Source organism: Onychostruthus taczanowskii, unplaced genomic scaffold (assembly GCF_017590055.1).
Source record: "Onychostruthus taczanowskii isolate IOZ18803 unplaced genomic scaffold, ASM1759005v1 scaffold8, whole genome shotgun sequence".
Taxonomy (NCBI): domain Eukaryota; kingdom Metazoa; phylum Chordata; class Aves; order Passeriformes; family Passeridae; genus Onychostruthus; species Onychostruthus taczanowskii.
Genome location: NW_024505892.1, coordinates 9,317,716 through 9,340,072, shown reverse-complemented (window position 1 = coordinate 9,340,072; position 22,357 = coordinate 9,317,716). Strand labels below are relative to the sequence as shown.

Genomic DNA, 22,357 nt, shown 5'->3' with positions numbered 1-22,357 from the left:
ATCAAGTGACAGAACAGCCTGGCTGAGGGGACTTTTCATCCTTTTCACACCACTGCAAACTCTGAGGTAAATGTGTTTCAGAGGAGAGAAGGGCTAACTAAGGCTTGCTAAGCGCTAGCCCCTGATTCCCTGTCACTGCCCTAGGCAGAGAGCAGGCTGTCCCCAGATTGCCTCAGGAAAAAATGAAAGCCTCTTCAAGGACAACTTCTGCTTCTTCAGCTCCTGCACAGGAGATGAGAGACTTCTGTTCACGTGGAGAAGAAACTATGTTCTAAATTTTTCCATGTAAACTGTGGCAATGACTGATGTCTAAGACTGTTGGAAAACCTCAGAATTCTTCCCACTTCTCAGGAATTTGTGGACTAAGGGATGTGATCTCAGTCACTGGCATACATTCGTTTTAAATTGTGTCAGCAATCACAATGCTCTGATACCCTCTGTAATCTCAAGCAGATACTTTTATATGCTTTGTCACTGTACTTCTCAGAAGGTGATTTGTAAACCTGTTCAGTGGTGAGGGAAAATAATTAAAAACCTTTTATTGTAATCAGAATTTAATATGGTCTAGAAAAATTGCTTAGTTTACCTGAGATATGCTATCATTTTCATTTAGTCTATCACATCATTCCAACAGCAATGTCTTGAAATAATTACTGAAGAAGACAAGCTCTCATCTGTGTAAAACACAGCAGCAGAAACTCATTTACTGCAAATCAAACAGATGGAAAAATGCTGTTGCTTTTAATATGGCTGGACAAAAAATAAGATTGCACATCTGCTAAAAGAAAATGCAAAACTGTGGCTTACAACCTGTCCTAAACAAAGTATTTACAGCATCCCAGTAAAAAGAAGTTAATTTATTCATACCAAGGAATTAGAAACTTTAAAAGAAACACCTCTCCATAAAAAAACATTGGATGCCTGTAGAAAGCCCCAGGGGAAAAAAATTGAACAAAGATTTCATTAGAATAACTCAAAGAAAAGACACAAATATTGAAACAACAAATAATGAAGGTTCATTCTAGAAGCACACCTATACATCACTACATGGATGTGAATCATCCCACTAAAACTAAGAAGGCTACGAAAAATAAAAACCAGTGTCTGCACCGGTTTGCAGAACTGAGAGTAACCATTCTAATGCAGAGTGACCTGCCATGGCCTGGGCTCTATAGATCTTTAAGCCCAAGACCAGCCTGGCTAGGGGACAGAGATATTTCTCCATGCGCACAAACTTTTTCCTCCTATGTTTGTTAGTACATAACAGATGTATCAGAATTCCAACACAGTTTTAACAACAGAAAGTACAGGTTCTGCTCTGCTGGGCACATTTCCTGGGCTCTCAGCATTGTGCTCTGCCTGCACATCTTCCAGCACTTGCACAAATGTAGTTTTGAAAGTGAGTAAAAACTGAAGGCACACTTTTTGCATAAGATGTATTTCATTTAAAGCAAGAGTTAGAGGTATCCTCCTTATTACCAGAATTACCTTAGCTGTCCTACTTGGTTTATATGATCCTTCACTTAAAAAAAAAACAACAAAATTCTTTCTCTTCCCATTCAGGAAGGATTGGCTAAATGAGGGACAACATAAAGAACTTTACATTAAGTATTTTGAAGGAACAAATACATGGTTTTGGTGTTACAGTGTTGTTTAGAGGGGCCCCTGTGGATCACCCATCCCACTCCAAGGCCAGACTATGATCAGTGCTGGAGCAGATCCATCTGGATTTTGTCTGGTCAAGGCTTGGAAACCTCCAGGGATAGGGTTTACTCCAACTCTCAAAGCAAGGTGTACCCCGGCGTTGTAGTGTGCTTTTATACTTTGTAATACTTTGTAATAGTTTTGGTTTTGTATCCCCTTATTTTTCCCAAATGGTTTACCCCTGATTGTACCCCCTCCCTCTACCTGTGTAATCATTCTCCTGTTGAGATCATCCCCAAATCCCCGCCCTGGCTCTCGGTCAGTCACTCAGCATCCCATGTTCTCTATCTAGAACTTTCGGTCTAAGTTGTCGAGTGATTAGTCCGAGGCCAGGGGTCAGCCCCCTACGTAATATTTTATACGCTATCCCAAATGTCCATCCCTAAGATTGCATCCCTGGAGGGCCTTTATTGGTCAGCAAATGTATTGACCTTCGGTTTCCTCCCCCCCTTTAAATGTAACCTTGAGATTCCTTTTGTTTTATTCTGAGCAAGGCGCATCACTGAGGTGTGGGGCCCCCTGAGGAGCTCCGAATAAACCTTGGACTGGCCCCCTGCTGAAAGTCGGCCTTTTATCCTCCACAGGTGTCTCCAGTGTCTCTTCTGATGCAAAGGCAACTAGCCTAGCTGTCATCAATACCCTTGGGGCACCACAGAGTGTCCCCCCTGCTGTCAGCTGCCTAGGGGCTGCCTCCCCATTGTCTGTCAACCCGAGGCTGGCAGGGGTTCCTGAGAGGCTCTCAGAGAGATGGAGACACCCAGGTTCTATGCTCCAGGTGGGCATTTTGTTTCCTAATGGCCAAGCTGAACACTCATCTTGCTGCCTCTCTTGCACCTTCTGTCACCACTGGGAAGAGTTTGGTTCTGGTGTCATTGTAGCTCTTGATCATGAAATCATAGGCTGCTGTTCAACTGCCTTTGACCTCCTCTTCACCAGATGCTCAGATGCATGCTCAGATGCTCCTCTTCATCAGATGCATCAAGCTCAGCTCTTCAGCTTCTCCTCAGCGGTCCTGTGCACTAGAACCTTGATAGCCCTCCACTCTGGCTCCCTCTAGTTTCTCAACATCTTTCATGAGGTGCGTGGCCAAAACTGTCCCACTTTCCACATCCTACTTGACTTCACCCTATGAAATAATAACATGAGAAATTATCTCAAATGATTTTGAAGATGACTTTGTCTCATGATGTCCCACTGAAGGTGACTGTAGCTGATGATTTTGCTTTCAGAGAGCTAGCTTCAACTTGAAGCAGGCTGGAAGAAAGAGAGGCCTGAGAGAGAAAAGAAAGTGAAATGAAGAAGCAGATTAAGGCAAAAATATCACTCCAGGGAGTAGTGGAAATGTTGGAAAGAAGACAGAGGACAAAAACAAAGCTGAAAAAGAAGACATGACACCGACCAAGGGAGCAGTATAGGAAATTACACCATGACACTTTTGTTACACTGTGATCCAGACAAATGCAGACTAATATGATTGACTTAGCAAATTGGGATGGGTCAAGTTTGAAGTAATTTAAAAAGTTTCATTCTCCAGAGAGGGGAAAGCCAATGGCAAAAAGAGTCCTCCAAATAATTGTCTTGCTCTATATCATTGAGCATGTTTCTCAGGAGCTTTATGATGACAGCCCTTGAAATATATCTTTCATTTATTTCAGTCCCTTTATAAGTCTGCAGGAGAACTGTATTCCTGTTTGGAGTGGAAGGTCCAAAATATCCTCTGTTAGGGATTTTGTTCAAGCTTTCTGTGCTGTTCACTTGTACCAGCATACCCAAACTCACCTCTGCCAGCTGACTGAAGAATGACTTAATAAGGAGAATCAAATCTGGAATTTGAATTGGCCCTCCTGGAAATGCTATTTGAAGCCTTCTAAAACAATGAACAAATTGTCTATACAAGGACTTCCTCTAAAAATTACTTCATTGCGTTGAGGACAGTACACTATCCTCCCCACAACTCTGCAAACATCTGACTAACAGCAACTTGCTCAAGTGAAAATGAATAAGCAGAACTTTACACAAGAAGAACTGTCACATTTTTGGACTTTTTCCTGGGTTCTGGAAAAAAAAATCACATGACAAAACCAAAGGAGTGAACAGCCCTGACATCACGAGGGTTGGCAGTGTACTCTGGGCTAGATAATGTTTACAGAAAGATGAGGGCTAAATTTCTATCCTGTCAAATCTGTGCATGGTAAAGAAATGCCTTGGCAGGCAGGATCAGAAAGAGCTTTCATCATGTTCGCACCTTGCTGCCGTGCATATTTCCCTGGAATTTTTGTAGCACAGATGTATCCCAGAGTTTTTGGAGGTAAAAGAGAACAAATTCCTTTCAGAAAATACAGCCTGGAAACAGCTTTATCTTTTTATAGAAGTCAGAGCATTGTTTGTTGATTCTTGCAGCCCAGAATGGCTCTACAGCACTGCTATTTCCGTGGGATGTTGTGTTTGTGCGACCTGCCTTCAGCTGTTGTGCCGTGTTGCTATGCGCAAAGGCTGACAGCTGGTGTGTTTCACTCCAAATTAGTGCCTGCCTTTCACTCCGGAGTGAAGTAATACCTAAACACAGGGCCAGATTCCAGCTCTCTATGGAAATGCCCCCAAAACAAGTGAAAATACTACCAAAACACATGCTTTGTACCCATTTCCTGATCAGTCACACGATACTTCCTCTTTCTATATGGAGTTCCCCACACACTCCCACATTAGTTCCCTTTTTTTTTTTTTTTTTTTTTTTCCTTTCTTAGCAGTCTAAACATTTCGTGTTGTGAAAAGAATTCAGCATCTCAGCAGTTCCACATTTCTTGTAAGCTGGCCCCACAGAAGTGTCAGGATGCTGAGCCATGCTCTGGATGATGGCATATAGCCTGGAAGCCTGCATTTCTTCCTGTGGAGCCAATTCAGAGTAAAATGGGATTTTGAAATCTATTTCAAGATCTCCTGTGAAAAGGATGGTGTCTTATGAAACAGGACTTTTCACAAGTCAATAGCTGTAATATATTGATAAAATAGTTTTTAATTAGTTTAGCATTCTTAAATTGCTTAAAGAGCATTTGAATTGCCTCTTTGTTCCAATCAAAGGTTCTCATGGTCCAGGACATCATCTCCAGTAATGGTTCATGTTAGGTACCATTCACAGATGTCTCAGTCTTTGACAGTGCTAGAACATCAGTTGGTGACCTAAGAGAATAGCTGCAATTTTTTTTCTAAGTAATCAATAAAGCAAAAGAAACATGGAAATAAATTAAATAATATTCTCAAAACACTCCTGATAAATGCAAGCCCAAAGCTTAGCTTCATAATACCTTTTTTTATGAATTTGAATCTTATAGCTGTGCTGCACAAGGGGATCCATTGATAGTTTTGCAAAAAAATCCCTGAATTAATAGGACTTGCGAGACACTGCTAAAGGGACAAGATACTGAGAAATGCCCAGAGAAGTTTATGCCCTTTCCTGGCAGCCACAAATAACCTTATACAACAAAGTGAGATCTGATGTATCAGTCTAATAATACATTTCAGTATTTAAAACCACCACATCTGAGAATAAAAATGTGTATAAAGAGAAAACCCTCATTACATTAATGAAATAATGTTGGTTCTTGCAGTTTCTAACCTAATAATAGACTTTCCCCCACTCTGAGAACAAAACACATTTTCTTGTTAAGCTGTTTTTAACAAATATGTTCACTAGGTCATTAGTCACTACTGTACATATAAGTATGTTTCAGTGAGCACAAATGCATGAATAGGAGTAATTTTATATTATTCTATGATTCAACTCACACAGCCAAAATGGCTTGGAAGTTCACTAGCTGTGGTTGCAGCACGTAAAGACAAACATACTTAAACTAATCAAGGTGAATGCTCTGGAGTTTCACTACTTACAGACCTTTCATCAGTGTGACCTGAGACTAGATGAAAGAGTTGAAAGTTCTGTGTATGCTGCTCAACAGAGTTAAACAAGATAGAATAAAAATGTCTTAAATTAAATGTACAATCACAGGTATATTAAATGCACAATCACAGCTATGTACACAATACTAAATATGAGAAAACTGTGGTCTGTAAAAAGTACTTCACAATGCTATCTCCAGACAAAGCTGAGCATACTTTACTACCCTGTACTATCCATTTGGAAACAGATACAGTGAAATCAAAATAGGATTAGGCAGATATAGAGTTACTACTCAGCTGAATCTGGCATATGCAGATCATTGAGTATTTCATACTTCCATATCTCAAACACTAACACTTTTTCTTCCTTTCTGAGAAATGTCTTTCCTTTCTGTGGCCCTTGTCTGCCATTAAGCACTAAGGAACTCAAAACTGTGGATCAGGTAAAAAACAGAGTGCTACTTTCAAACCTCATGAAACTTGGAGAAGACAGAATTTGACTTTGATCCCGAGTCAAATAGTCAGTCAGTCTGGGTCAATCACCAAAGGAGCAAAACTGTTGTCCAGTTTTGCATTTTAGGACGTGGGCTATATGTCCAATGAGTTGAGCATGGGACTGAAAGTCACAAGCCTCACAAACTCTTTATTCTATTTCAAGCTCATCATATGACAGTGGCCCCAGTCATCCAACTTCCCCATCTCCTCATTCTTTAAAATATTGCTGTTAATATTTGCTGGTTTGAAGGTTTAAAGGGCTCAGGATAAAAGCATGCATAAATAAAAATCTTTGCTGAATGAAAATCACGAATAACAGCACTGGTCAGAGAGTTCCCTATAACTATAGAGTAATCCACAATGCTATGCTTTGCAAGTGACTAAATGCTGCCATTGGCAGCTAAATTATGCTTAGCCTTTCTACAGGCAAGCTTTGCATTTGCCCTCAGTGGTTCATCTGTCTACACTAGTGCTGAACACCAAAGGCAGAAAGTCTTGTTTTCAACCTCCTTTCTCATTGGACAATACTTTGCTTAATCTCTTTATGTTTTAATTTCTTCACCTGGCACTTTATCTGTTTTTCTAAAGAGCTCCCCTGTCAACAAAACACAACCTGCTTAGTAATGTTTCCTATATTGTAGCAAGTTAAGGCACGTTCACAACAAGTCAGAGTTCCAGGACTCAATTTTTCTGATGCTCTATTAAAAATATATAGAGATGGTTGATTCTTTTTCTCATGTTCTTTCTTTTATAAAAAAATCCTTAAAATAAAATTCTATAGTGTTATTAAGCCTGTCTTGTGTGAAAGATTGAGGCACTATATTCAGCTAGGCAGAGAGGTGTTGTGGTCATCTCACTGAGGATATAGAGATTAGTGTCACACTGAGAATTATGTACCAGCCACACTGCATTCACCAGCAATCCAATAAGATAGACCTGCTCTTCCCCTTTCCTGCATGCAAGAATTTTCTAAAAAAATTTTCATATTATAAGGTTCTGATGGGAGCATTACAGAAGTATCACAACTACTTGGAGCATGGCACACTTGCAAATCTGTATTCCTTTTTTTTTTAACAAGTTTAAAATAGCAATGCAGCGAAGGTGTGTAAGATCAATAACATTATGCCTTGCCCACTAAGTGGGCTGGGACATGTCTGCCTCCAGCTTCAGTTGTGCCGGCTGAAGAGGCTGTGCCCAGCTGCTCATCACCTGGCTGACTAATGCAAGTCAGTGGGAGCTCCCACACGGAGACCTACCAGCTGATCCAAGGGCTGGTAACACCCACCATGTGGGTGCTGAAGAGCAGATGCAGATGCACGGGGGTGCAGATGCCTTTGCTGAAGGCTGGAAAGGTCATATACTCACAGCCTGTGGTCCACTGCATGACTGTGCATGGGTGGGCGTCTGTGCTTGTCAAACCTCCTGATTCTTATCCTTGAATTGGATGAAAATTTGGAGATAGTCAAATACGAGTCAAGAGGAAGAGACAAGAAACCTCAGAGGAAAGGTTGTTGGACCTGATATACATAGTCAAATGAAAGAGCTGCTACACAGACAGCCAGGTTATACGTTCCAGCATCTTCTCTTGGTCTTGGAGCCTAGTAAATCTATGGACAAAACACTTGAGCTTTTCTTTGTGGAGTCACACAAAGCAATTACAAAAAACTAAAGGCAACTTCTACTAAAGTAAATAAAACCCATATCAAAGGTTTCCAATTCACTTTAGGGCTTAAGGTGTTAAAAAATTGACTAATTGGAACACTAGGAAGAGATTCACAGTGCAGTGAATGACTGAACAGGTTTGAAGATGGCATCTGGAAATGAAAAGAGAAATTAATGCTGGGAATGTTTGTGACTTTTTATTTCTGTGTCTGCCTATGAAACAGCTGTGGGATTTTTTTTGTCTTACTGTAATATTCTTTGTGGTGATCGTGTGCTGTGGGAAAAACACTTTCCTGGCATTTCCAACATGTTGGATGGTGGCAGGTGGTGCTACCAGTTGCCAGTTCAATGTGAATATGGTTATACTTCCTTCCCCACAAATCTAGATTCAGGTCCTTCCTGGAATAACAGCCTTTTAGGTGTCACTGTTCCAAGTCCCCCATTTTTCACTGTGATGGGTGGCTCCTGCTGGGAAGAGAACCAGGGCTATAGTAATATCAGATATCTCAGTGGCATTCCTCCAAAGTACAGTAAATACCTCCAGTGCCTGCTGTGGCTCTTCGCATCCAAAACTGTCTGTTTACAATGCACGTAAACCTTACAAATAAGGCTGGCAGATATGGAATATAAATTGCTGTAATTAGCAATCTTAATCCAGATACTAGCATGGGAGAAAGTTAGCTCTACATTTAATTTTTGGTTCTGCCACAGATCTCCCTCAGATGAGACACACTGTCTACCCTGTGGTTCAATTCCCACCTTTGTAAAATAGAACTAATATTTTCACATCTCTCCGAGATGATATCAAGCACAGTGCAAGGCAAGATAATGTCAATTAATTTCAAGAAAACTGGTATGTCTTGTATATCCACTGCAACACATAACCACACAGGGCTGCTAGCCGGAAGACAACATGTACAATTCAACCTTGAGGAGCACTATGGCGAGTTACAAGTATTCTTTCAGGTCCATAACTAAATTAGACTAAGGCTGGGAATCTCTGGCTCTGGCTAACACACATGGTGTTTACACTTGCCACAGGATTTTTTCTTTTATGTAAATATATAAAGGTCAGGAATAAAATGACCAGCTCTCACAGCATTCGTTTCAAAATTATTCTCTAAAGTGATTCCACATATCTTTACATGTAAATCTTCAGAAATAAGAAAAAAAAACCCTCATAATTCAAATCAGCCTCTACTTATCTGTATCTTCTGAAGCAAAATCAAGACCAAAGTCTATCAAAACCAAAATTTATCAAGACCAAACTCCTTCAAATAAAGAGTAGACACTGCCACAGATGAACTGAGTTGCCTTCAGGGTGCTTATTTGCTCTTCTGACCAAGGAAGGTACATTTGGTGACTGTGTGCCTAACTTGAGTACCAAAAACTAAGGAAAGTAAATACATTATGAATGATTATAGAAATATTTTTACTTTGTTTTGGACCTGTTACCTAGGGCAAAATTAACACTTCTTCCCTTGCTCTCTATCTTAGACTAATTAATCTACACTCAGAAATGCTGTAATAACCCAACATTTATCTGGGTTCTGCAAGGGACCCAATATCTCCTAAAATTATAATCACTAAACACAAATCACTATAGATAAAACCCTATTCAGCATGTATATTTTGTATCCTTCTGCCCAGGACACCTTTTAACAAATCTTGAAAGAAAATGTCCTACAAATAATAAAGAATATTAAAACTCAATGTAATGGCAAGAGACACAATGGTATCACCAAGAGGAAAAACATTGACACGTGGCAGTGTGTGTCTTCCTTTATCTGGCCTCTGTTTTCACACTGCCAAGAATTGAAATTATTTTGAGTTAGGACCCAGCTGAATTTCTCCCCAGCAAAAATTCCTCTTTGACAAATTCTCTCACTATTTACATCATTTAGTACCTTATCTCCAATGTTGCTGGAGGACTTACAGGCTTAAAGAGATCTTTTCTTTTAAGATAATGAACTGATGATGATGACAATCATGATGATAGGGGTTTTGTATACACATAAAGGACATTGAGATATAATGGTAGCCAACACCTAGTGGAACATTAGATGAAGAGATATGAGAAAAAGGAATGACCCCATAGCTAGGTTACTTCAACTGGCATTTGTATTTCATGCAAGACGTGCAAGGAAACTTGTTCAGATTATGTCCTTGACAGAAAATGCATGAATACCTTTCTGCTATTATCCTTTGAAAACTAGTTTTGGAAGAAAAAGTCTGAGTGCAGGAGTCAGCTGACAGTGTAGGCTTACTCTGTTCATTCGGGAGCTCCTCACATAAGTCTGCCTTGTGACCAAAGGAAACCAGCAGACTGAACTCATAGCATCACTAAGAATGTTAATTTTTCTCATGACTCGTTTTTCATCACTTTTCCATCATACGTTTTCACCTCCTTTTCCATAATAGTACTATTCAGTTCTGATAAGACCGGATTCTGTGCAGTCACAGCACAATAGAATTCATAATATCAATAATGAATTTAAGTGTCGTCATCCAGTGCGGTTTTCTGAGGACTCTAAGCTAGACAGACCACACAACACTGCAAAGACTTTTACTAACCTTGTGGTGGCACACTCCCAGGAAGACATGCTCAGAGGAAGGCATACAAACACGGTTTTTCTGCAGTCATCCCTCTCTGACTGCTACAGGCTGAAATACCTGCAACATTTACTCATAAGTCACAGTGACAACAACTGCGTTAGACTCAAATCCATGTGCGGGGACTAAAATGAAGGTCAGGGCATTGTTTATCAGCTATTTTAACTATAGGTCAGTTTATCTAAAGAATGCTGTAATTTTCCACTGGTTTCTACAAGGATGGGAATTACTTTTTTTTTTTTTTTCTCAGCACAGCCCTGCATCACTCTGTGATCCTGTGAGCATAATCCCTTGGCACTAAAGCCTCTTATTGACAATGCAGTAAACCTGCTCTGTAAGCATCAGAAAAGGGAAATAAAAGATGTTCCGAATTTTTATTTCACAAAATATGACACTGAAATCAATTAGATGTTTCCAGATCAATAGGCGCTTCAGTCAAGAAACCTCTTGTCAACACAATGTCTAGAAGACCTGTTGACAGCATTTGAAAGCTCCAGATTTAAAATCTCTGTTGGGGCTGTTATTAAAGCTGTTACTTAGTTCCTTATCTGTTTGCTGCCACTCGTAGACACCATTTGTGGGGGCAGCATGAAGGTCTTGACTGAAAGTTTTGGCTGTTGCACATAAAACTTAATTACAAGGTTCTTTTTGTTCAGGATTTACAGGAGGAAAATAAAAGCTTCTGAAATTTTGCTTCAGAAGACAGATGCTGTTAAGGAGTCTTCTGTAGTTGGGGGCCGTGTCATTCCTGCAGTTCAAACCCTGAACTTCATCTTCATTTAATTAACCCAAAGCCAAATACTGCTGAAAATATTTGCAAAATTTGAAGAAGTTTCCTTTCAGAGTCAGCCAAGTAATTCTAGGAACCTGCTGCATCCTAAGGTCTTGATTCAACAAGATAAGTAAGCAGGAATTCATTTATTCAGCACTGAATTCATTGCCAAACTGAAGTTCAGAAGCTATCAGAGAATTGAATTCCTGAAGGATTGAGCTGATGAGGAAGGAGCTCCACATCAGACAATGAGGGCCAGTACAGAATCAGAAGGGAGCTCACAGGTTCCAATTGCCATGTGGGCTTCTAAAGCCTCTGACCTTCCTGAACGGCAAGAGGGAGAAGTTTCTCTGTGCCCTGAAAGCAGCATGAGGCAGGACTAACACCTGCCTGCCCACCACAGATGAATAAGCCCTCCAAAGAGTGAGACTTTTCTAGGAAGACGAATTTACACAGCTCAACTACTGCTGAATGTGCTTTGAAGTGCTTTGAGCAATACAGGCCCACGCTAGTGATGAGCTGCTGTTTGTTCTTTAAGATAAATCAATTCACATCCCTCCTGGCTTTACTTCAGGTATGTCCCAATCTCTGAGTCAGCAGGACCCTGGGGTGACCCATACCAGTACGCCAGCATGTTGTGTCTGCTCTGCCCTCTGCCTAAGTGTCCCATGGTTCCAGCAGAGTCTGTGTCTTTCTGCATCTCACAGCCCGGATGCGGGGCTGTTTTGAATGCTGTCACGGTGATAGCTTGACGAGCATCTGTTTACCTAGTGCTACTTTTACATGGAATACATATATTTGGCAGAGCCAAATGCTTCACATTAGGTTACAAATCAAATCAGTTCTCTTCCTTCTTGCCAGTGAGCAGCAGTTCCTGGAGTTTTCTGGTACAAGTAAAACAGTACCATGCCACTCAGAAGTGCAGTATAAGATTGTCAGAAGGTGAGTATGTGCCCAAAGTCCATGCAGGTCAGTCCGGGTTACTGGGTTAGCTGGTCACTTATCATTATCTAATATTGCAATATTACATGAGATGGAAAAAACAGGAAACTGTTGAGGGATATGCTTGAACCCATCCCTGGCTTACAGGGATTTGTGGTACGGGAACATTTCAGGTCAGACATGCTGCCTGTGTAGTTAAATCTTGGGTGTTTTTTTCCTACTGATTTGTCCATCCGTTCTTGAACTCACCCATTCTTTTGGAGTGTGCATATCCTGGGGCAAAGAGTTTTATCAACTTTTAGTATTCTGTTTATGGAGTTTCTCTTTTATTTTCAGCATCTATCTTCTTCTTTATTATTATTCATTTTGCTTTGAAAGACTCTTAATTTAGAATTTCAGGACAGTTTGTGAATTTTTTAGGCTGAGGTAGAAGAGTAACATGAGTGTGGAACATCACTGTGATTCTTTGACTCTTTTCTTGTATTTACTTTTTAGCTGTACAGCCCTAAGTCATTGTCTATACAAATTTTTGATGCAATTTACTGAGATATTCTGATGCTCTCCTGTAAGACTTGGCATCTGAGAAATGGGATCTTTGATTACTTGTTCCTTTCTTGTGTTCTCTCATGCCTTTCAACTCTTGAGGCTTGCTGCCGTCATTGTAAGGAAAAATTAAAAAATGCAACTTTAGGACACCCCGGGCTTTGGAGAACCCAGCTCATCAGCTTAAAACGCCGCATTAACTTTAACTAATAAAATAATAATAATTCGTCCCTTGGGTGGCATTCCTCCCTTCCACGTTAAGGCCATCGCTGCTACGAGGCACCGCGGGCACGGGGAGGGGGCGAGGGCCCTGCCGGGTGCGGGAGCCGGCAGGTGGGTGCCGCACGGAGGAACAGCGGCTTCCCGCGGCGGGGCGCGGCCGGGGTGCGCGGCGCCGGGNGGGTGCCAGGTCGGAGCGGGGCGCCGGTCCCGCCCCGGCGCTATCCGGCCGCCGGGGAACCCGGCCGGTAGCCGCAGCCCCCCGCGGGCAGCAGCGGCAGCCCCCGCCCCGCCTCTGCCCGTGCCGGAGGAGAGGGGAGGGGGCGCAGGAGCCGCGCCGTGGGTGCTCGCACCGCGCCCTGGCCGGGGGAGCGTGGGCAGCGCAAGCTTCCGTGGGGCAGGGCCGGCCGCGGCCGGCAGGTCAGGGAGGGCCGGAGCGGCCCCCCCGCCCCGCTCCGCCCGTGCGTGTGTTTGTGTGCGCGCTGATTACAGTAATTTTGAGGGTGATGTTGCAACGGGGCAGAGTGTGCGGGGCGGCCCGTGCTGAACTTTATAACGCTCCCGCATGTCAGCCGCCCTCGATAGTGCGTCCATAAAGGGGTCAGCGGGAGCGCCGGCCGGCCTCGCCGCCCTCGCCGCCTCCCTCCTGCCTGCGGGCCGCCCGGCCAGGAAGGGGAGTTATTCGGGATCGCAGCAGCGGCCGGGAGCGGGAGCTCAGGCACAGCCTCCGCGCCGCCGCGCCGCGCTCGGGGTCCCGGCAAGCAGCAAGATGAGGGGCAAAGAGGAGAAGTCGTCGCTGAAAGGTGGGTTCACCGCTCCGCCCTGCCAGGAGAACTGTTCTCCGCGGGGAAAAGAACCCTCCCAGAAGCGGGGTCCCCGCGCAGCGATGCACCGGGGGATACAGGCGGGTGCGTGCGGGGGACAGCCGAGGCAGCGCTTGGCACGAACAGAGGCCAGGTGACTTGGCGAGAGCAGCAGAGTCCTTGCAAAAAGACAGACGCAGAGCGGGGGCGAGGGCGCTGGTGTAGCCGGCTGGAGCGGGGGCGCTTGCGGGCGGTGTGTGGGGCCGCGGCTAAGCCCGCAGGACGGCAGTGGGTGTCAGCCTCTGGCAAGCTGTGCAGAACTGCGGGTGGGTTGTGCCGGAGGCTGCCCGGGGGCTGGGAGCCGCTTGCCTCTCTGCACAGTCGGCAGGAACGTGGCGGGGGGCATCGTCATGTAGCTGGAGATGCCAGGGGGGCAGCGGGCAGGGGACGGGGATTCTGGTGACCCTCCAAACTGTGAATCTCGAGTGGTTTTTAACAGCAGTACTCTGAAAACAGTACGAAGGGGCATATAAAACTGTCTGCATCTCTTTCAATCTATCAAGCGGATTTTTTGAGGATAGTTTTAAATCCCAAAGTTTATAATGGGAATTTTTTTGTTGTTGTTCTCCACTTACATTAATGAGAGCGGCAAATTCTGAGTGCAACAGAGTGAGGAAAGCCACAAGTGGTAGAACTTAGAGCCCCGCCAGCTGCAGTCGGCATTTCCTTGCTTCTCCCGTCGCCGCTTCCTTCCCTGGCGCCGGCTCCCTTCCACTTCCCCGAGCCGGGACGGCGGGGCCGGGCAAGGGCCCCTTGATCCGGGAAGGCCACCGGAGGCTCGGAGCGGAGCCGGCAATCCTCCCTCTTTGCTTTTTCCCTATAACGCCTTTGCAGCGCTTTTGAAAGACCTGTGCCCAAGTGGCAGGGGTCTCTCTCTGCGGGTGATCCATCTTGCTGTTCAAGGTGAGCTGCTGCCTTTGACGGCTGCCGTGCTGCGGGGCTCGCCATCCCCCCCGAGGCGGAGGGTGCAGCAGCTGCCAAGGGATGCCATCCAGCGGCCGGCAGTGGTTGAGGGGGGAGGCAGCAGCAGCGGATACAGAGAAGAAAATAAAGAGTAAAAAGACGGTCTCCGGGAGGGGGGAGGACGGGGGCAGGTTGCAGCTGGAGGCGCTGGCCGCAACCCAGCGCCCTTCGTTCAGACAGGGAGGCGAAACACGCGCATGAATAACACCCCGTTGGGTGGAAACTTCCAGCCGCCTGTAGGGCGCAGGAGCTCGGCAGCCCCCGGACGCGCCTGACCCGTGCCAGGGCTGCGGGCGGGGATGCGCCCCGGCGGGGGAGCCTGGCGGGAGGCCGTGGTCCTTCCCGCGTCCCCCGGGAGGAGGGCTCCGGCTGCATCCTTTCACCTTGGACATCATGTATGCACCAGCGCTCCCGGTGTGCCCCCGGCGCGCCCGTAGGGAAGCGACTGAGCCATTAAATCCCGGGTACACGGTGTTCCCAAATGACCGTGTACAGTAAAAACAAAATCTGCAGAGCGGGGCTGTTTCCCTTTCTCTCTCCCCCCACCCTCCCCCCGGTTACTGCACTTGTCCAGCCCTGGGTCATCTCCCCACCTTTTCTAGAAGCAATTTCTGCTCTCTCCTAATTCAGGGAGCAGATTATTTTTTCCCCGTTGTTTCCCTTTTTGGCATTTAAAAAATACTTCTAATTTTTTTTTTCCTTTTAGTTATGTCCCAGCCAGGATCAGGGCAGTGCACAGAAGGGACATTTGTTTGTTTTATTGAAAACCGGGCAGGAAATTTTGTTCTTCTGAGTCACTGCGGCTCCTTCAGGGAGACGTCAGCGTCCCTTATCGCCGCTCAGCCGGTGCGGCGGGACTGGGAGCGGACGCAGGCTGCGGGGTGGTGGGGGGACACCCACACTTGCGGGCAAGGTGGTCGTCCTAAAGACAGAGCCAGATTTCAACTTTATATAACCGTAAAATAAGTAGAGCCGGATAAAAAGCGGGGGGGAGGGGGAGAGAGAAAGTCGGGGTTACGCGAGTTTGCTGTCAAGGGGAAAAAGAAGGATTTGATTCGTTTGCCTGTGGATGCTTGGCATCCTGAGGCAAGAGCCTGCGGGGGTACTGTGTGGGGGCTCCCCAGAGGGTTGCGCCCAAGGTAGGGCGGTGGTAAAGACAGCGACGATTGTCTTCCCCTCCCACCCTCGACGTCCCCCGAGGCGGCCACTGGCCGCCCCTGAAAGGACGTCGAGGGGGGCGCGATCGGCGCCGCCCCGCCCCGGTCCCGCCCATCACCGCCGCCACTTAAACGCCGCCGGGTGCTTCGCCGAGTCAGTGCGGTGCTGGGAGCTGGTGGTACTGTGCGCTTGTAGTGTATCCCCCTCTCGCTTCAAAATGACCGTGAAAGCTGCTGAGGCGTCTGGTCCTACCTTAACTTACTCGAAGATGAGGGGCATGGTGGCCATCCTCATCGGTGAGCGGCGTGGGGACTTCTTCGAAGATGCTCAAGGGGCTGTGATTTTTCTCTCAGGGTGGCTTAACGATTTTGTTTCTCCTTTCCTTTTACTTTATAGCTTTCATGAAGCAGAGAAGAATGGGACTAAACGATTTCATTCAGAAGATAGCCACCAACTCCTATGCATGCAAGCAGTAAGTGTCAGAAATCTTAGGGGGGGTTTCAGTCACAAAATCACTAGATATTGGGAGATCTAGTTTAAAAATAATGTTTGCTTACTGTAATTCCTCCGGCATTACTGTTACGGAAGAGTTTATTTGTCTTGTTGAGGTGTTAGTCACTTCGCAACCGTCTCCGTAAGCTGGGTTTGGAACAAATAAGTCAGAGATTTCTAGTGACTCGTCCCTATTTTGTGCTGTACTTAGAGTATATATTATTTTTTTGTATGATGGAATTTTCTGTCATTAAAAAAATTTACCCTTTAAATCAAATAGATTGCTTTGGTTGCCTTCTGTAGTAGGCTCAAACAGAACTCTTCCGCGATACGTGCTTGCCCTCTGGCGGAAAGATCTGCCTGTGCTGCTCCTCGTAACTCCTAATCATGTGTGCTCTTATCCCTGCAGCCCTGAAGTTCAGTCTATCTTGAAAATCTCTCAGCCTCAAGAGCCTGAACTTATGAATGCTAATCCTTCTCCTCCGGTAAGTAGATTTTACTCAGTATGACGTTTTTAGAACACCAATTCAGCTACCAATAGAAGTGTAGCGAAATTTGCATAATGAGTATTGCATTAGTGCAATCTCATAGCACACTATTGTAAACAAGAAAGTTTCAGTCTAACCAATTACTCTTTCTGTTTCAAACATCGAGAAGAAATGTTTAAAAAGTGTTATGAGTTGTTATTTCATTATGGAATGTGTCTAAGACTTCAGCAAGCACTTTTAAGTAAGCTGTGGTTGTTAGACTCTTCTTAGGCAGTACCTATTCGTTGGAGATACCTGTCAGAGATCAAGTTTTAGTGGCAATAAGGGTGCTAATCTTTATTTTCAAGGTCGCTTTACTTATATTTTTAAAAATGATAAATTGTTGGGACTCTCACTGCTGAACTGTTTTAACGAATGTGGTTTCTGTTTATTTTTTTAGCCCAGTCCTTCACAGCAGATCAATCTCGGTCCATCATCCAACCCACATGCCAAACCGTCAGACTTTCATTTCTTAAAAGTGATTGGAAAAGGCAGTTTTGGGAAGGTAAGTGTAACTTTTCATTTAAATTTATTTACTCTTGAGCTCTTCTGTGAAATACCGGAGAGTGGGTTTTGTACTGCCTTTGGTGAATGGTGGTCACTTAAACCAAACTGAGCACATCCAGTGCAGGAGCAGGGACGCTGCATTTGAATGAGTACTAGAAGAGCCAGGCAGTTCAGTCCACTAGTGCTGGGAAGAATAGATAGACTTTGCTTTTGGAAGAGAAAGAAAGTAGATGTAGTATCTTTGGGCTAGATAATTCTGCCAGAATGGTAACAGTGTCAGGCAAAGGGCTTGCACATTGAACCAGAGGGATGTGGCAGTGCTCAGAATCTCACGTAAAGGCTTGTTGTTGGTTGTGTTTACAAGTTGTTCCATATTTCAGTATTGCTCAGTTCTGCGATTTTATGCACTTTCAGGTCCTCCTTGCACGGCATAAGGCAGAAGAGCAGTTCTATGCTGTTAAAGTCCTGCAGAAAAAAGCAATCCTGAAGAAGAAAGAGGTAAGCTGCCCTTCACAATGCCATTGCAATGTCTATCAAAAACATTTTTACTGCTACCAGTAAGCAAGTGTAATAAATGTTAATGGATTATTTCTGATGTTTTCAGGAGAAGCACATTATGTCAGAGCGCAATGTCTTGCTGAAAAATGTGAAACACCCTTTCCTGGTTGGGCTTCACTTTTCCTTCCAAACTGCAGACAAATTGTATTTTGTCCTGGATTACATCAATGGTGGAGAGGTAAGCAGTAAGAAAATTATTAGTATTTCCTATCATGTGCACGGTGGTAAGGTAGACATTTTCGCCCTTCCTTTTAAATACAAAAAAAGTTGCAAGGGGAAAAGTCATGCAGGAGAAGTTACTAGATTCAATGTTTCTGCCTGCCAAGTTTTGAACTACCAAAGGATCCTTAGGCCATTTCCTGCTATTGTTCTCCTGTGCTATATATGTTGAGTCTAATTAAGTGCATTGTTAACAGGCTTTGGCGCCGTTTACACAACTTTGTTCTCTCTGTCTCCTGTAGTTGTTCTACCATCTCCAGAGGGAGCGTTGCTTCCTGGAGCCGAGAGCCCGATTTTATGCTGCTGAAATTGCCAGTGCACTGGGCTATCTGCACTCCCTGAACATCGTTTATCGGTGAGCAGCCTTGTTCAGTTTGTTGTACAGAAAAAAACATTCTTTGTTAAATAAGCATTGAAAAGTTCAGCTCAGTAGGAGTTTGGAATTGCATTTAATATTTTGTGGTGGCTTAGTGAACTTCTCTAAACAGCTGCACCTAAAATATTCTCACTGCACCTCCTCTAACATTTATCTCTTTCATCTCTTCTTGCAGAGACTTGAAGCCAGAGAACATCCTGCTTGATTCACAGGGGCACATTGTCTTGACTGACTTTGGACTCTGCAAAGAAAACATTGAGCACAATGGCACGACCTCCACCTTCTGCGGCACACCAGAGGTACGGCCAGCCCTCAGCCGCCCACTCTCAGAGGGACAGCAAGAGCTTTCATTGATAAGAGAGTTCTTATCAATGAAAACTGACTTCTCCCATGTGTATGGAAGGCTGGTTACATGAGTAGGGAGCATTATGGGCCTTCTAATAATAGGGCTGCCCAGTGAGGACATCTAGGGCACATGGAGCTTGCTGAGCAGGAGAGAGCAGCTCTCAAGCCATCTGCCTGTTTGTAAAAATACTGTAGCTTTCCTTTAGCTTAAATATTGCTGGGATTCAGTAAGCTGCTTTTATTCATGAATGGGGAGGCTTTCTTGATTGTAAAGATCCCTATGGCTCACATGGCTCTTTCTCTTCTCTTACACAGTATCTTGCTCCTGAAGTTCTCCATAAGCAGCCCTATGACCGGACTGTGGACTGGTGGTGCCTTGGAGCAGTCCTGTATGAGATGCTTTATGGCTTGGTAAGCAACAAATCCTACATGACAGATCAAACTAGCTTACTTGACCTTTTCCCACAAGAAACCCCATGCCTGCTTGTCAGCCTCAATAACTCTTCCTTTTCTCTTCCCACAGCCACCCTTCTACAGCAGGAACACCGCAGAAATGTATGACAATATCTTGAACAAACCCTTGCAGCTGAAGCCAAATATTACCAACTCAGCTAGACATCTCCTGGAAGGCCTCTTGCAGAAGGACAGGACAAAGAGACTTGGTGCCAAGGAGGACTTTGTAAGTGCAAATGGCCAGTGCCCACATGCAGTGCTGGAGGATGACTGGGCTGTACTGTTTACATTACCTTTGGTCTGAATTAATCTATTTTTCTCTCTCTTAACAGATGGAGATTAAGAATCACATCTTCTTCTCCCCAATTAACTGGGATGATCTCATTAATAAGAAGATTACGCCCCCTTTTAACCCAAATGTGGTACGTATCACTTCTAATTATAGAGTGCATGCAGAGTGTTTTTCTACCCCTTGTCTTTGTGGGGTGCCCAGGAGCCAGGGTCAAGTGGTCGGATGGCTGTGTTTAGGGAATGTAACTTTCCTTCCCCTGTGTCTGTCCAAACAGAGTTAAAATAAGTGGTAATTGACTTTTTGCTGACGATCCATCTGAATTTGGCTGTTTTTTTTGTTGTCTCACATGCTTCATTTGCATGGTAATTTTAAAATAATGCCCAGCCTCCCCATTTTGCCAAAGGGGAAGTTAAGGTATAGGGAGCAAGTAGCTTCCCTATGGCAGAGTTACAATTGGCTTGTCAGATACTAACATTTGTTAACTGAGGGATCAGGTTGTGGAGGTTGTTCTCCATCATTTCCTGAGCATTTTATAAACTTCATTTAATAACTAGGAGATTAAGTCCTGCACTGCAAACTGCTGCGTGGCAGAGTGGCATGTTTGCATTTAGCTTCTGTTGCATGAGCTTAGTGGGAGTGTAGCCATACTAAATCAAATCATCTTGTTTTTAGTGAGACAATGTGCAACAGGATACAAAAAAGGCCAAACTAAAACTGTCAAAGGCTGCTAAACAGTGGGCCTGAGGTGATAACACTGTGAGTCTCTGTACAAGGGTGCTTCTCTCCATATTGAATTGAATTGCGTACTCAATCTTTGGGTCTCTTAATTCATTTTCTGTCCTTTCCACAGAGCGGCCCCAGTGACCTGCGGCACTTTGATCCAGAGTTTACAGATGAGCCAGTTCCTAACTCCATTGGCCAGTCCCCAGACAGCATTCTCATCACTGCCAGCGTCAAAGAAGCCGCCGAGGCATTTTTGGGCTTCTCATATGCCCCACCTGTGGACTCTTTCTTGTGAATGTTTTTCTTTTATTCTTTTTTAATAATAATAACAACTATTATTTTTATTTTTTGTTTGGCCTTCTGGTGGAACTGCCAGTTGACCAGTCACCTTGAAAGAGAATTTGCACATTTCCACCATGGCAGCTTTGCAGCCTTAATTTCAACTACACTGTTTGCTGGAAGCTTTTTTGAAGAGCACATCACTCTCTAAATGAGCTTTACAGGCTTTTCATTTCCATTTGTTCTTCCCCCAAAGTGGTGCTGTCTCCTTGGGAAAGAAATAAAATGACTGCTGCCATAGACTGCTATGGCAGATCGTAGGAGTAAGAACAAGCTGTTTTGTAATCGTGCTCGAAAAGCCTTGCCTGAAGATCTATCTGAACGTGATAAGGATTTTATGAAATGTGCCTTTTTTCTGATGAGATCTTGTGAGCTCCAAAGCTTTCCCTGTTGCAGAGTGTGTTTCTCAGTTAATTTATGTGGGTTTACTATGTGAACAAATGGTATGCGTGTGGTCTGCGTACTACAGATGGACTTAGTTTAAAGCATCAGTGTGACACTTGCAGGATACCACAATGTGGGGCATTGTTTGTTTCTTCCATATTTGGAAGATAAATTAAGTGTAATTTTGAAATTTCTTTTGTAAATCTATACTGTCAACTAAAATTATTGAAATGGGCTCACAATTACTTGTATCCAAATGCTTGAAGAAAGCATTGCTGCTATGAAAAAAGATTTCTATTTTTAGAAAGGGTTTTTATGGACCAAAATGCCCCAGCTGCAGTCGGTCAAAGCTGTTGGTTTCTTTTTTTATTTTATTTTTTTCTCTTTTAGTTTAAAATATATCATCTGTAAAATGGGCATTATTTATGGTCTTAGGGTTTGAGGGATTTTCATTCCTGATTGTATGTATTGTAAAAAAGATCTGTACATTCAGTTGTAGCTCTAGATGTATATTTAAACTTACAGACTTACTTGTAATGTATACCATCATTGTAATGTAATATAATTAACATGGTTATATGTATCATATTTTTTTGTGACCAGACCCATAGGTTTGCAGTAAAATCCTGAAAAATACTTCCATGAACTCTGTCTTATTTTAAAACAAAGGTTTTAGCAAGATTTAAAAAAAAATTAAAAATAAGTCCAAGCTGCCAATCAGCTAAGGTAATTTTCATTAGGTGTGTGATGGTTATGCCATCAAACTGCACCCATAGAAGTCTTACCATGGATACAACTTGGCGAAGTACACGGATACGACTTGGTCTTCCAACTGTGGGTGTTCAGAGTGATTGTGTATCAGTGTGGGTGTTCTTTCCTGGTACAAATGCTCCCATTCCCCCAGAATTAGTTTCTCTGCCTCAAGCAAAGTGAAGGTACTGCTCTCTGGTGTGGACAAGGCACAGCTACACTTAAATGATGTCCTTAGGTAACAAAGACAGGAGATGTTTTAGCACAGCATTGCAGACATACACTAGAAACAGATTATCGTGGGACTTTGGAAACAGCTCCTTTTGGGAGTCCATCCTGGAGCATCTGCTGTGGTGTGGGGCAGTGCACTGTACCCCAAGTTTACCAGTGTTCCAAAATCTATTCAGGAGCTGGATTTCACTCACCAATCACATGATTGCAGCTGGAGTAAAACTGTTTACCTAAAACTGTTAAATAGTTTTTTTATTACTGAGTACTACTACCAGATGGCCTGCAAGAGGGACTTCTGGCCAAGAAGCAAGATAAGCACTTTTGGGGTGATCC

The 22,357-nt window shown here is 43.9% G+C and overlaps 1 protein-coding gene across 2 annotated transcripts; it reads left to right on the top strand.

Moving 5' to 3' along the window:
- Positions 1-13,156: 13,156 nt before the first annotated feature.
- Positions 13,157-21,679, top strand: SGK1 (serum/glucocorticoid regulated kinase 1). Of its 2 annotated transcripts, none has more exons than XM_041423691.1 (12): positions 13,157-13,647; positions 16,225-16,300; positions 16,730-16,805; positions 17,248-17,352; positions 17,769-17,852; positions 17,959-18,090; positions 18,374-18,486; positions 18,683-18,806; positions 19,168-19,263; positions 19,376-19,531; positions 19,638-19,727; positions 20,448-21,679. In XM_041423691.1, the coding sequence occupies exons 1-12, from the start codon at positions 13,410-13,412 to the stop codon at positions 20,613-20,615; spliced, it is 1,458 nt and encodes a 485-aa protein (XP_041279625.1). In that variant the 5' UTR covers positions 13,157-13,409; the 3' UTR covers positions 20,616-21,679. The 2 variants fall into 2 exon arrangements, with proteins under 2 accessions (XP_041279625.1, XP_041279624.1); XM_041423690.1 differs by lacking the exon at positions 13,157-13,647 and adding an exon at positions 15,681-16,124.
- Positions 21,680-22,357: the final 678 nt, after the last annotated feature.